The following is a 14,731-nucleotide window of genomic DNA, read 5'->3' as shown; positions in this document are numbered from 1 at the left end:
AATGGAAAACGAACTACTGTACGATAACAATAAATATTTAATAAGGCCCTGATATATAAGTAAATGTTGTACTTATGCAATGTTGATTATGGTACATTCCTGCGCATCTAATATAAAGAAAGAAAAGCATACCAACAAGTGGGTGAGTGAGGCAGCCCAGCTTCAGTGTGTGTAGTCACAGTGCAGTGCTGGTGCATAAGTGAACCTAGTCCCAGTGATCTTGCTCACCCATCCGCCTCCACATGCACGTTTTTCTCACCCCCCCTATCTTTAAGGAGTGTGTCTCACATCGTTCGTGGCGTGAAGCAAAAATACTCAAATGAATTTGTACAATACTATATAACAGACATCAACATAATATACTCTCAAGTTTACAAGTACCTATCTCCAGCTCCAGTATATAAAAAGTGATACTTTGTGCATTATTAAACCAAGATAGTGTGTACTATAATTATAAGAGATGAGGTTCTTTTCTTAGAATATAAATAATAGCTCTATAATCGATGAATAACCATATTGCTGACATCTTTACTCAACGTTTATTCAACAACATTAGGATCATACATACATTTTTTGTCAGTTGTTTATTACTGAAATACTCTAGCAATGATTGTAAGTCTGTCACAGGGTTTCTCAATACTGTAACCTCAAGTGTTTGAATTAGATTGGACGTTCGCTGCATCTGCATAAAAGGATCAAAGAATTTATACTTAGCTGAAACTTTTTATTGTAGTTCGTACCCTCACCACTAAGCAAGCTCTTGTCATACTCGGTTGCTTTGTCGCTTTGTGTGCTGTTTATTGTTAAAGTGTCATGCCCACTAGATTGAGTATCTCGAGACTGTTGCATTGTCACTTATTAATGTATATTTCCTTCACAACATTCTTTATTTAATTTTAATCCTTTCTCTCTCTGTAAGGATTTTGTAAAAATAATTTCTATACCTGTTGATAATGCTAGCCGCCCCTCTACACAGATCTGCAGCACGTTAGGGTAAATAATGGGGCATTTCTACAAGACCAACACCTCGGGCGATAAAGTTTCATGATGTGGAAGTATAATTAATCTTTTAAGAGTTAACTTGTTAATGGTGCCATAACAATAACCGATCGTCGAGGAAACACTTTGTTCTTGACTTGTGCCTATATGGTGTCACTTGTCTCACCACTGGAGTGTGTGTCTGTTTATCACTCAACTTTCATTGCCAACCCCTTATCCTCTACATTCGTTGTTCTGAATCCATCCTTTCTTTGTTATAATTTTAATGGTCAGTGTAATAAACAAAATTAATGCAAGCAGTCATCTTCAGGTATTTTAGACCAGGTTATCTACTGCCTACTTCACTATTCGTCAGGGTTATGTTGTTCATACACTCTCATTTTGTATTCCTCGCACCTCGCCGCAGCGAAAATTCTTCCTTGCAAACATCTTTCCTGATACGTAGAACTTGCTATTCTTCAAGGGCACAGCGGAGAGGAACCTTCTGCACCCATAAACTAATTATTAGTCTTCGATCCAACAAATTACAACTGAAGCTCCCCCGGAGTACTTGATCGCTGAGACAACTGCGTCGTTGTGTCAGTTACCCAGACAAAATAGCCTACAAATATTGTGAGCGTTATGTGTCTACTGGAGACGGACGCTAGAGCTATTGATGATACACAGCAATGTTGATTTCTCGCTTGAATAAGGTTCCAGTAACGGCGATGTATCGAACTAAGTTCTTCGATATTTAGAGTATAATTTTTGTAATATTTCAAGGGAATGTCTGCGCCTGATTTTGAGTGTTTATATCCAGAATATAACTACCGGAAATATGCATGTGTTAGTATTGTTGGGCTTTCCTTAGTCGAAACTACTTCTTGTTTACCATAGTATACCAACACTGTCCATGTCCTCAATCCAAGAGGTATCATTACGGAGGGGTCCAATAAATTTAAAAATAAACACCTGCAAGATTTGTTGTCACGATAGGGTTGTCAAAGTCCTTCGTTGTTGCGCCAGTCTCACAAAATCTTTAAGATACATTTTGGATGAGTGTTACACGCTGAATCAATGTGAGATTATATTACGATATAATTAAATATATATCTCTATCTATCTAACCTGAGCAGCAATAAAAGAACAAGGGTGAAGCACGTACCCGGTAATAGTTACTCGGCGGGGATCATGTGCCATTATAGAGCAGCAGCTGCGATCGTTGTATCCCCATCCTTCCTCGAAAAAAAAAAAAATATTATTTTTAGTATTTTCTAAGTGTCACACGTGAAAATTATCGCAAGTTCTTTAAGTGCGCATCTAATTGTTAATTATACACATTTTCTTACTTATTTCTTATTCCTTCACTCAGACGTGGTTTCTGTCTTGATTCTGTGTCAAGGTTGTCGTGGGTACTGTATACCGGTATATTATTTGTACCGGCAGTTTTTTATGTGCTGTCTTTATAGTGTGTGTACGTGAGAGATCGGTAACTGACCAATAGCAGTCGGATGTTCATCTGGTTCTCCGGGAAATATTCATCAAAATATCGTTACAGGAGGCACTACTACCACAAAAACTATGTTATAAATGAAGTCAAGGAAAGTACCCAGGACACAGGCCCAGTACATGTTAGAGTTTAGTGAGAAAATGACTGGAATTTTTCTCAACATACTAATTGTTCCACCAGAAAAAAAACACTGGGCAAGACTGTCGGAAAAATTATACATAAAAGAACAAGTGATAATAATTAGAAGGCGTGGACAGAAGGTTTTCTACCTGTCAGTCGGGATCGTATTCATGGAGATGGCCACCAGAGCTAAAAAAAATATCTTGTGATCTTGCAAGATTTTTTCGCCTTGACGCAGAATGGCGGTAGTCAAGAGCAAGACACGCTGGCATTTCTAAACAGCAATCTGTCTTAAGCGTTTCATCCCCTAATCTACTGTACTAGCAGTTAGGTGGATATCCATTCAGAGAAGCAATGCTGACACAGCGGATATAATGTTTAGTTCACGCGCGATGACAGCCTAACAAGCTCAGCTAGGATATAGTACAATTTAAAAAAAATGCACGAAAAACATCTCATCAGGTGTTTTACCACAAGCTAACCGTATTGGGAGTCAGCTGTTTATTGGAGTTGACATTGCTATAGCGGACGGTTCAGAAGAAAACATAAAATGTTAAAGAATGAGTCTGGAAGAAGATGTAATAGGAGAAAGTTAAATAGCGAACGTGAAGAAAAGGAAGTGATGAAAGTATGTAGAGAAAAAAGACAGAGAAGTGTAACTTAAAAAGATATTCACTTGAGAAAGTGCAGTGTTTTCAGATATCTGTGAGTGTGTGTTAGTAAACAAAATACTGAGTGATAACTTAAAAATCAAAGCTAAAAAGAGAGAGAGGCTGTACGAAAGAAGTTGAGGATCTAGAGTGAAATAAGTGACCTGACATTATCATATGGGTGTGAAACATAAGACTCTATACACAACAAGGAGTAATAAACTAGAAGTGGCAGAAATGATATATTTGAGAGCAATGTGGAGTTAAAGGGGACTCAAAGAATTAAAAAAAATACGTAAAAAAATAATTGTGGAAATTATTAGTGTCGGGCTGAGAATGAATTGGAGTTTGCTCAAATAATAAGGACATATTGAGTTAATGGGAAATGAAAGACCAATAAAAAAGTGAATAATTCTGAAGTGGATGGTAGGAGGGAGAGAGGGAGCATTGGAGTAAAGTACACCCAAGGAGCAGCGATGTCTATAAGTGAGAGGAGAGCTTGGCGTCGAGTAAATATGGGAGATGGAAGTGCTGCTGATGGGTGATGCTAAGTAGTGTGAAGCGACGGGTAAACCAGATAGATATGTGAAGCCATGTTGTGAAAAGGGAGTACCGTGGTAAAACACATCTACTGCATCAATAAGAATGAATAACAATGGATAGTCGTCGGTTATTCCTCGATTCAAGGATGATGTCTACCACGAGTTTCATCGGCGAGACTCTACTCAGTAGTCCATCCCTTGAGTTCTGGATTTCGTTTCTTCCCTTTCCCCTGCTGTCCTTTTTTCGACTTCACTGGTAAGGTTGTCCTCTTCGGAGCGAGAAATGGTTTGGTAGTGGGTGGGGTGTCCCAAGTAGAGACCCGCCTGTGATCTGCCTCTCCCAGCTGAAAATGTCTAGGTCCCACTTCTCGTGATATGTTTTTATGGTGGCCTTGTAGCGCTTCCTTCGTTCACTACGAATACGTATTATATAAGCTTGCATAAACAATAATAACAACAAACAAAATTCCTGACAGATGAAGCTCGCTCTGCCATCCTGTTATTTGACTTCACTATCCTACAGGTTAAATGAGTTCTCTTGGTTACATATCTGACTTACATGTTTGTTTTTCTATGGCAATACTGAGCAACAGAAGGCGTGCAAGAAGATAAAATTCAATACCAGCTAAATGCGTACAACAGTTGTATGAAATGGTTCACCTTGACTTAACTCCCAGACTGGTTGCTGGGGCAAGTACCCGCCTCTGGCCTGAGGCTGCTGCCCACGGAGATGAACCCTTATTCCTCACACTGTAACTTGCTCCCTGCAAGAGTTTTTCCTCTGCATCTCTTGAAATATAGGGTCTACATACACCTGACAACGTTTCTTAAAATCATCTCTGCAAAGTCGGCAGCATCGCCCTGTGTGTCGCTGTTGTTGTGTACCACATCTATGACTGTCAGACGTAAACTAACAATAATAATAATAACGATAATAATAATAATAATAATAATAATAATAATAATAATAATAAGCAGAACGGATTCATTCGATGTTGACAAAAGTAACAACACAGGTACAGTTGTTGTTGTTTTTTTACTTGGAGATAATGAGGTACGCGGGCAATGTACCCTTTTATGGGCAATACTACTGATAAAATGACCTATTTTCAAGTACACCACGAATAAGAAAGAAGTATATATAACCTGCAGCAAGTTTAATTGACAAAAGTCTGAATGTGACTGGCGAAACATATCGCGATGTATGTACTACATATATTTGTAAATAATTTTCTATACAGTAATAAGTATTAGATGCCTACAACATCAGACGCCATAAACTGTTATAACATGGTCTAAATTTGATACCTTTGTGATACACTTATACCAGGATATGCCATTGAATTAGTGCATAGATTACACCCATTATTTTAACTAAACAGCAATCGAAAGTAGTTTGTTCGGGATTTTGATTGTGTCGCCGTGGTATTTTATTAACTGCGATGGAGAAGTCTTATATTTTTACTTTTACGTATTACCACGAGATCTGCAGCCCTATCACTAATGTGCATGAGCAAATCGCTATTACAAAATTCCAGACAGCGTCAATTGTCTCAGCAAACCTTATGTAAGAAAGTATCAAGAAACCCTCTTGTCGCAAAGTGGCATGACAGCAAATTACGGGAATATTCGCCTACTGATATGACAACCTCCCTGGGCACTACAAAAAGAATCTGGTCCAAATGCTGTACCATAACTTAGAAGCGCGCTGCAGTCACGTTTACAGCCGATACACCCTCTGTCATCACAGCTAACTTTTTAGTGCCAAGGAACCAAACACACTGGGGAAGCGGATAGAAAAGTGCAAGATGCACAGTAAGAAAGGAAGGCGAGTGAGAAGAGAAGGTAAAGTGGTCTAAAGTAGATGTGAAATATATGCTGGGTCTGAGAGTGCATGTGATGGTATAACTGAAATCGTTAAGGGGGGAAAGGAAGGCTATCTCTTCTAACCATCCATGCTCTCTCGTATGGTAGTAGTTACACGAGTCTCAGGCTTACATACATACGCAATGGAATAAGCATATGATGGCTTTATTGGGTTATTTTTGGTCGAATGGGTTTACTGTTCACCATTATTTGTATATCCCCACTGCCTTTGTACATTTCTACCATCACTGTCTATGTACATTGTTTGTATGCCTGCATAACTGCATTGCCTATGAACATGCTGAGTCAATGCGAACTTGTATAGGGATTTAACTGAACAGCTATCTAAAGGTATTTATCAGTTCTATTCATCTAGGTACAAACACTGGTTACCCAATCAGATCATCTACAGTGCGTACTCCTCCCTCTTGGCAGCACCCCCATGGGCTTCTCAGACTTATAAACACACACATACTTATACATACACACATGCATACTTACAAACACTAACGTAAAAAACAGGAAAGTGAAAACACGTCGACGTCCTCCTTCAGGCAAGCATAGGATCAAGATGTACACACACTTGTCCATACTTGAATATTTACACACGCAAGCGTACAAAACACTCCCTTGTTTACGTTCACCCAGACAAACACCACAACTGGAGTGTACTGCTGTGAAGAACTGTTGGGTGTTGGCAACTGTGTTCTCATATTATTCAAGAACATGAGATACTAACAATCTGAGTCAATGTCTATACAATATATAATAGTTTGAGCCAAATAGTAAGATTGAGGTAAAATGATAACCCAAGCTGAGTAACAATTCCATCAACGTGAAACAAATAAAAACAGACTGAGTTAAAATGAGAACAACCAAAGCAATATACTAACAACCCGAACCAAATACTAAAAGATTGAGCTAAAATGCTAACAAACTAAACAAAGTGTTCACATTCAGTTAAATATCAACAACTCGAGCTCAATGCCAGGAACTAGCGAAATGTTAACTACCTGAGCTAAATACTACTGATTTAATCTAAAACTAACGAAAGCTAAATATTAACACCTTGATCTAAATATTAACAACTTGAGCTATATATTAACGTAAGCTAACTATTAATTTGAGCTAAATATTAACAACTTGAGCTAAATATTGACAGCACTTAGCAAAAGATTAACACAATGACCAAAATATTAAAAACTTTAGAAAATATTAATAACTTTTGTGAAACATTAACAACTTAAGTTCAATATTAACGATCTCAATACCACACTAATAACTTGAGCCAAATACTAACACCTGCAGACAATTATTAAGAATCTGACGTAAACAAGAGGCGCACACACAAACCCTAAGTGTAATGTGCCACTAGGGGTTCGAACTTATGGTCAGTTGACTCGGTTGGTGAGTCACGGAAATCCCATTCCATGGTTCGTCTCTCGGGTATCTTCCAATCAGCCACTTACCCCTACCAATCCTGCGACCACACCCTCCCTTCTTACCCTGCGGACACACGTCACTACCTATCCTGCGGCCACACAATCCTGCCTTGCCCTATATAGAAGTTGTGGCCGGAGGCGAAACAGCGGGAGGAAGTGAACAGGATCTTGTCAGGGGCGGTGAGACTTGCTCGAAGGCGCACGTCTTGTGCGAGTTTTTTTACGGGGGTGGTGTCAGTGTGGGCGTCAGCACTGCAATGCCAGCTTGCTTCGACCTTGGTACACAGGATCGAATTTCTCAAGGCACACGCTCAATCAATCGGTAGTTAATGGTGTTTTTTTTGCTGCATTGTTACTTGTAGCCGCGCAAAAAAAAATGTTTTTGTACGTCACATAAACATTCATTTGAAGTATATATCAAAGAAAATTCATGACAACAATAATATTTTCGTCATTAGTGTTTGTTTTAACTGCTCGATATCGAGAAATGGCGAGTCATGGGCAGCAAAAGGCAGCATGACTTTTAAACATCAGTATGAAAAAACCAAAAACGAATCAATTTTCAATGTCGGCTGATAATAAAACCAAGTATAAATTTGCGTTGATATTAAAGTTACATATAATTCCATCCAACAACATAATTTACTCTCATAATTTTTAAAACCAACTCAAACTAACGAATATGAATAAAAAAATATATTCATGAAAACTAACAGGTAACTGATACTATGATAACCGACCATTTATAGGCCTACTTGTTTACCACGGAGCCAAATGGAAATAAGCTTATGATAGCTTTGTGGGGTTATACTGTAACCTGGTGGAATGGACTAACTGTTTACCATTATATACCTGCACTGTCTATACAATATGTGGGTACGTACATATGCCTGCAAGAATAATGGTGTAGCCCTTGGTGGCGATTCCATACAAAAGGCATGAGTCCAACAACTAGGACGGAGAATGATTTACAACAAGACTACTGAGTGTAAACTAATGTATGAAAGTTTATAGTTTCTAAGCAATGGTCTTAATGAAATGAATGCAAGGTAATGTAACAAACTTTTAAATAACTGCGCATTAACCTATATATTTTAACTCATCATGCATCAACCTGCCGAGCAGCGATATTCTGTGAACCGAGTTTAAGAAGGTGAATTATGCCGTTCACGAGAGATGGTCAAGTTTATGAAAAAAAATAAAAATAAAAAAGCAAAATTAGCGAGGTCTTAAGTAATAAATCATAGTTATGTACAAGGGCGCGTTTATCCAGAGTTTAGAGACTGCAGTATCTTTGTAATTACCCTGTACTAACATAGGACACCGGTAAAACTTTGTCGCCTAGTACCCTTGCGTTGTGCAGGATTTGAACTGCTTTAGTTATTGTAAAATGTGACTTAAACATCAATTGCCCTGATTATATTACCGAAAGATCTACATGAGCTTCATGAATGGCTGCCATGATTCAATATCACGAAGTGCAAGAGGATGCACCTGGGTCGCACCAACAGTAAGAAGGTGAATCACATATCCCAAAAGAATGAAGAAACTGCATTAATTGAGACCGCATGTGAAAAGGACCTGAGTGTGTATGTCAACAAGGAATTTCTCACGCCACTGCGAGAAGGTGAATCAGGCAACGGAACTAGTAAGTCTTCTAAGAAGGTAGTTTAGATATCTGGAGGGTCCATCGTTCGTCACGATCTTCAAGTGTGAGGTGCTTCCCCGTCTGGTCCCCAAGATATGTTAGAGACTGTCAATTGATTGAAAATGTCCAAAGGAGGGCCACCAAACTGGTGCCTGCTCTACAGAACCTCAGCTACCCAGAGAGATTAGAATGCCTGCAACTGTCTAACTCAGATATGGGCAACCTGTCCTCAGTGATGGACCGCATTACGATTTAGGAACTTTTCTACGAGCCAACAGACCAAAATTTATACCCTACCTAACCAAAAAGTAATGTTAATTTTGTATTAGCACGAACAGTGAAACAGTTTATCGTCACGTCGACCTTACGATATTTTCAGCTTACAATAATAGTCTTTTTCCTATTTATGAAACAAATTCATCATAATTTTTAAAGTAAATTGTTAATGTGTCTTTATCATTTAACAGAAGATGAGTGAAGCAGCCTGTGAATAAGTTGGTATTTCCTCCAGTTACAACATTTGTCTTACTTATGAGACACACACCCACCAGAATAATGTCAATGTTAATCGGAGCATGAGGAACTATAATAAAACAACCTATAGGCACAATTATTTATCCAAGAAGTTGTGGGTGGGAAACATGGCGAGCACAGCGCGCCCACCCAGCTGGTTTTGGGGGGTAAATCTGGCACTTTGTGGCCATTTTGAAGCCATGTGCACTTGATATGAGGAGATATTTTGAGGTCAATAGTAATTACTTTCTACTGTACAAAATGCACGAGTATACTCCTGTATTAAAGAAAAAGTATTGGAATTTTTTATATGTATATATGCCCATGGATAGACCTATCAGAAAAGAATAAATAGATAGAACAGACAGCCAGGCATGAAGGATGAGGTGCTATGGAGAGTCTCTCAACCCGTGTGTCCACCGCCCGTGACCCCACTTGGACTTACCCAACCTTAGTTAATTCCCAAATGACCCACTGCCACATAGCTAATCCATCAAACAGACAGCACCAAACTTGGCCTGTACACTCAAGCAAGTTGAAACGTTTATATTCTTGACGATTCTTATTTCACTTTTACATTTTCATAGTTACTATATAAGCTTAATGAACAGAAAAGGTCTGATACTCCTAACATCTTGTTCACTGTATCCTTATACATTCCTTAACCATTTCACTTCATCTGCCAGCACTCTTAACATTACAAAAACTAAATGTCATAAGTTTTGACCAAGTCAACAAACACAACCCAACACCATACCTCATGGTTCTCTTTCCTCTTCTCTACTATCTGCCTTAATGTGAGCACTGCATCTGGTGTTCCTATGTTCTGCCCTGGATACTTTTTGCATAATCCTGCAAACAAACCTGAGTGGGAAAGGAAATATTGTTCCTAAGTGGGATGGCAGGCAGACAAATAGATGACCAAATGAAATTTACTATGGCTTTTTTCACATAATAAGGTCCATTAAGATTATATGTATACAGTACTGTGTTATATTAGCCATAAAGATAAGTTTCTATAAACAAATATTTACATATTTGAGGCAATGAGTGCGACAAGGTACTGTGGGGATGAGATTGTTTGGTTTACACTCAGGATGGAATGGAGAAAGGAAACTCACAATGTGCTCTCTATATACATGTTGTATTGGATGTACAATGCAGCTTGGTGCTGGGAAGGCAGCATGGTTACAAGCGTAATGTAGAGAGAGCTGGTTGGTGAGGACGCTCAGAGAAGGACAGCTTGTGGGTCGCCATGCTCGCCGGCGGGAGAGAGGACCGCCAGGCAGGCGGAGGAGGAGCGAGGACCGCCAGGCAGCGGCGGAGAAAGAGGTGTTGCTTGCTGCGGCTGTAGGTAGAAAGAGGTCAGGTCTTAAATAGCGGGGGTAGGCGTGGCTTAGTAGTTGACCCCCGCTCCGTGATGTATGGCGGCGCTGGTTGACCTAGACCACGAGGCGTACACTGGGGAATTGGTGGGGTCGACTACTCAGCGACAAACAGCGTTTGTAGGGGAGAAATCCACTACAGTACCAAGCACCAAAAATCACAATCAAGAAAAAAACGCTCTTAAAGTTTGGAAAATATCAAAATTACATAACTTTTAAACCAATGAAGATATTTCAACTGGGGGCCAAGCGCCAAAAAGTATAATAAAAATAAATAAATGCAGGTATACTTAAGTCTTAGTTATTATTAGAAATATTACAGAAAACAATGACTTGTATTACCAATATTACCACCCGCCCTCACTCCCAGCCACCTCCTACTCCCTCCATTTCCCCCTTTTGTTGTGATAAGACTCGTTACTCGGACAGGCCAGACCATGACACGCCACGTGCCACCAGCCCTCACTCACACCCTCCTTGCCCTCCCTTCTCTCTGTTTTGTTTATTTTTCTCTCAATGCCCCTCACTCCCTCCTTTCTGCCTGTTGGGAAAAAAAAGAAAAAAAGAAAAAAGGTTCAAGTGTTCTTACATAGCATTCCTATGACATTTTGGAGAAACATGGACTCCCATCAGCTAAGAAAATGGAAAATAAAGAGTCGCTATGAGCGAGAGACTGTGATTAGGAGCCGCGGGCGCTTGTCCCCTTCGAGGCACAGATCACGTACTGTAGAGGCGCTTTCACCTACCTTCACTAATATGGCCCTCAGCCTTACAAATATTGCACTACTGGGAGAGTTTGTGTTTCTGCAGATAAAGGAAAGGTTGGGGAATACAGACAATATTATAACTCAATTGAAGGCTTGGTACCTTGTCGCACTGGCGCCTCATTTATTATACAGCACTGAAATGGATATATGTTGTTAACTATAAGAAATTTTGAAATTCAAACAAAACACTAAAATGAAACACTGTACAGTACTTCAAATATTGGTCACAAAATGTTTCTGTAAACTCAAATTTACACTCAATATTGTAAAAAAATCAAAGCTGTAAGAATAAACTATATTAGAAAAGTGAAAGTAAATTGACTTTCTTTCACCAATACTTGATGGGTCTTTTTGCAGTCATTATGCATGATTTGGGGCAATTTCTAAAGAATCAATTGTGCACACATAAAAACAACTCTTGCTACAAGCATCTCCATGGCTCTAGAAGGTGTACAATTTCAATTTTTTCTTATGTATTTCATATGTGAAAAAGTATTTATATTTCTTAGGGAACCTTCTATATTTCACTAAAGACAACCATAACATACAAAGAAAATTTTAGACACTGCATGGATTATATCACCATTAGTGCACATTCCACTTCCCATCAACATAACCTACATAAATTAATTTACACTATCTTTTTATTCATTAATTTGGTGTATTCTACAATATTTTATTTATTTATTATTTGACTTTTGTGTTATTACGATTATTATGTATGACATTGCTTAGCTAGTCAATTATTGAAGTCAGGTCAATAATGGACAATATTTCCTATAAAGGGACTTTACTGGCTCGGTCTGCTAGTTAAAATAGACAAAAGAAACGTCCGTTACTGGGAATATCCGTTATTAAGAAGTACATTATTGAAAGGTTTACTGTATTCATGTTACACAAAATCCAACAAAATTATGTATGGTACAGTCGGGGTCAAAAGTTTGCTCCCTCCTAATATGAAACCGCATCGACCCCAAACAAGATAAAACAGTACAATGGAACCAGACAAGTCAGGGTAAGTAAGTTCAGAAACCCATTCCAGTGACTTAGTTTTACCACGTGGAGCGAACTTTCGTCCGCGACTGTACAGTAGGGTTAATCATATGAAAATTCCATTAACTGTAAAAATTAGGTCTTATCTGGACTGGTGAACTGAGCTTCCTCCTTGTACAGTCATCAATAAAATGAGTACACCATCAGCCGTGTTCTTTCACTGAATGTGGAAAAACCCTTCAATGGACGAACATCCTGCCAAGGGGTGGGGTACCCCACTAGCTGCTGAATGTTAAGAAACGGGATTAGCACCTGCCTAGCCACCCATTGTAAGCAGGAAAAAAATTAATTATACAAATATAAATTATATTGAATTTTATGTTGCTATAAATTAAATCAAATATCATACAAACATTGTACAATGGATAAGATTTGGCTAATATATCTTAAGAACTCACCGGGGAATATGGTGGTTTACACTATTTTTGTTGAAATAAGTTTATACACACACAAAACTAATTTATAATGCTGATCTAATACACATGTCTTCTCCCAGCACTGTGGTGTAGCATCCTCACAGGCAAGATAAATAACTTACTGCAGCCTAATTTGACAGGGAGTAGCCTCATGTGCCTTACTAAATCTACACCATAAGCGGTAATTCTCCACTTTTCCTTTAGTGTATAGGAGTCACTAGTTGAAGCTATTATAGCTTTCTCTTATTGTTATTTAAACAATTTCTGAATTTATGATTTTATTTGTATATACAATTCTAGGCCCTTTATACAGTGCACATCATACAAGACCCTCCGCTCTACACACTGGAAAATGTGCAGTACCCATGTCCCTTGCTTCATTACCCATGTACCTTCTGAGGACCTCTGCAGTAGTTCTATCTTACAAGGCCTCACAGATAGTCCTGGGGATGAGGTATTTTGACCTGCATTTTCACCTTGGAGCAAATATCTAAGCTACATCGATATGTGGAATACGTGAGACCTGGGTAATACAAAACCACTCAATGTCTACATGCAAATACAGAATGCTTAAAGCACTGTCAAACTTCTTCATCTTGTCACTGACTACAAAATAAATCTTTTACTAAGTTGGGCATACATGATCACAGTAGTAAGTAGTTCCAGTGTGTTGACATAATTCATTTCACCTAAAATCTATCTCTGCCAGATATATAATTCAGGCAAAAAGATACCTATAATATGATTCATATGTTGAATATTTCACTTCAAGGCTCTACAGGTCAAGTGGGCTGTGGTGCCGGGATTGAACAGCACAAAAACTACCTCTACTTACAAACTGCACTTGAGTGTTTAAAACTTGCGAAATCATATATATAATATATATACTTCTTTGCATCACTATCAAAGTGTAAAAAACATGCCGTTTCCCAATTAACTATGAACTATTTTACTCAAGGAGTCTTACAAAATTCCAGCCTGAGGTACAACAAGGACCTGGGTACATGTATCTCTGTCTTGCTGCTCAACTTGAGCATCTGTTGTGATTTGTGTATCAAGGCTTGTTTTACACTCATAACTTTCAGGTAATATTATACCCCTATGTGTTTATGATGCCAATGTATACAAATATTTTAATTTCACACAAGTCACAACTGATCATTAGATGAGCTTAAGATACATCAAACAACATTTATCTTCCCAACCCTCACACTACAGTATATGCCCAGGAAAATAGAAACTATTTTCTTTGTGTTTTTCTGAAAGATGTATGATAAAATACCAGTTCCATTATACCCAGCCACTGGCAGTTTCTTATACTTGATTCACTCGATAGGCATATTAAGAAGGGTACACACAATTGTGTCAAGTAAACATACGAAACTAGTAGTAACTGATATTTTGATTGACGATTACCAAAATACAAAAGTTTAAATGTTCACATTTCTGTGAATTATTCTAAGCTATATACTTGTTTCTTTCTCAGGTTCGAATCCTGGCGGGTTGAGGTGTTGATTGTGTGTATATATATATATATATATATATATATATATATATATATATATATATATATATATATATATATATATATATATATATACTATTACATAGAGATATACAGGGTGACCTGACTCTCACCCACCACCCAAACATATATACACACACACACATATATATATATATATATATATATATATATATATATATATATATATATATATATATATATATATATATATATATATATATATATATATATATATATATATATATATATATATACAGTATAGGATCTGTAAAAGTCCCCATCGAAAATACATTACAGTACTTTTCAAAATATT

The 14,731-nt window shown here is 38.0% G+C and overlaps 1 protein-coding gene across 1 annotated transcript in view; it reads right to left on the bottom strand.

The window, feature by feature from the left end:
• The window catches only part of LOC121879580 (protein held out wings-like), a 172,417-nt gene extending 163,847 nt beyond the window's left edge, over positions 1 to 8,570 (bottom strand). The window contains exons 1-2 of the mRNA XM_042386253.1: positions 8,535 to 8,570; positions 4,461 to 4,564 (exon numbers count right to left, since the gene is read on the bottom strand). Coding sequence (XP_042242187.1) covers positions 4,461 to 4,564; positions 8,535 to 8,570 — 140 coding nt within the window. The remainder of the gene's footprint in view (positions 1 to 4,460; positions 4,565 to 8,534) is intronic.
• Between the last annotated feature and the right edge of the window lie 6,161 nt (positions 8,571 to 14,731).

Source organism: Homarus americanus, unplaced genomic scaffold (assembly GCF_018991925.1).
Source record: "Homarus americanus isolate GMGI-L3 unplaced genomic scaffold, GMGI_Hamer_2.0 scaffold9741, whole genome shotgun sequence".
Lineage (NCBI taxonomy): Eukaryota > Metazoa > Arthropoda > Malacostraca > Decapoda > Nephropidae > Homarus > Homarus americanus.
The sequence above is the reverse complement of the archived record's forward strand: the minus strand, read 5'-3'. Positions and strand labels throughout refer to the sequence as shown.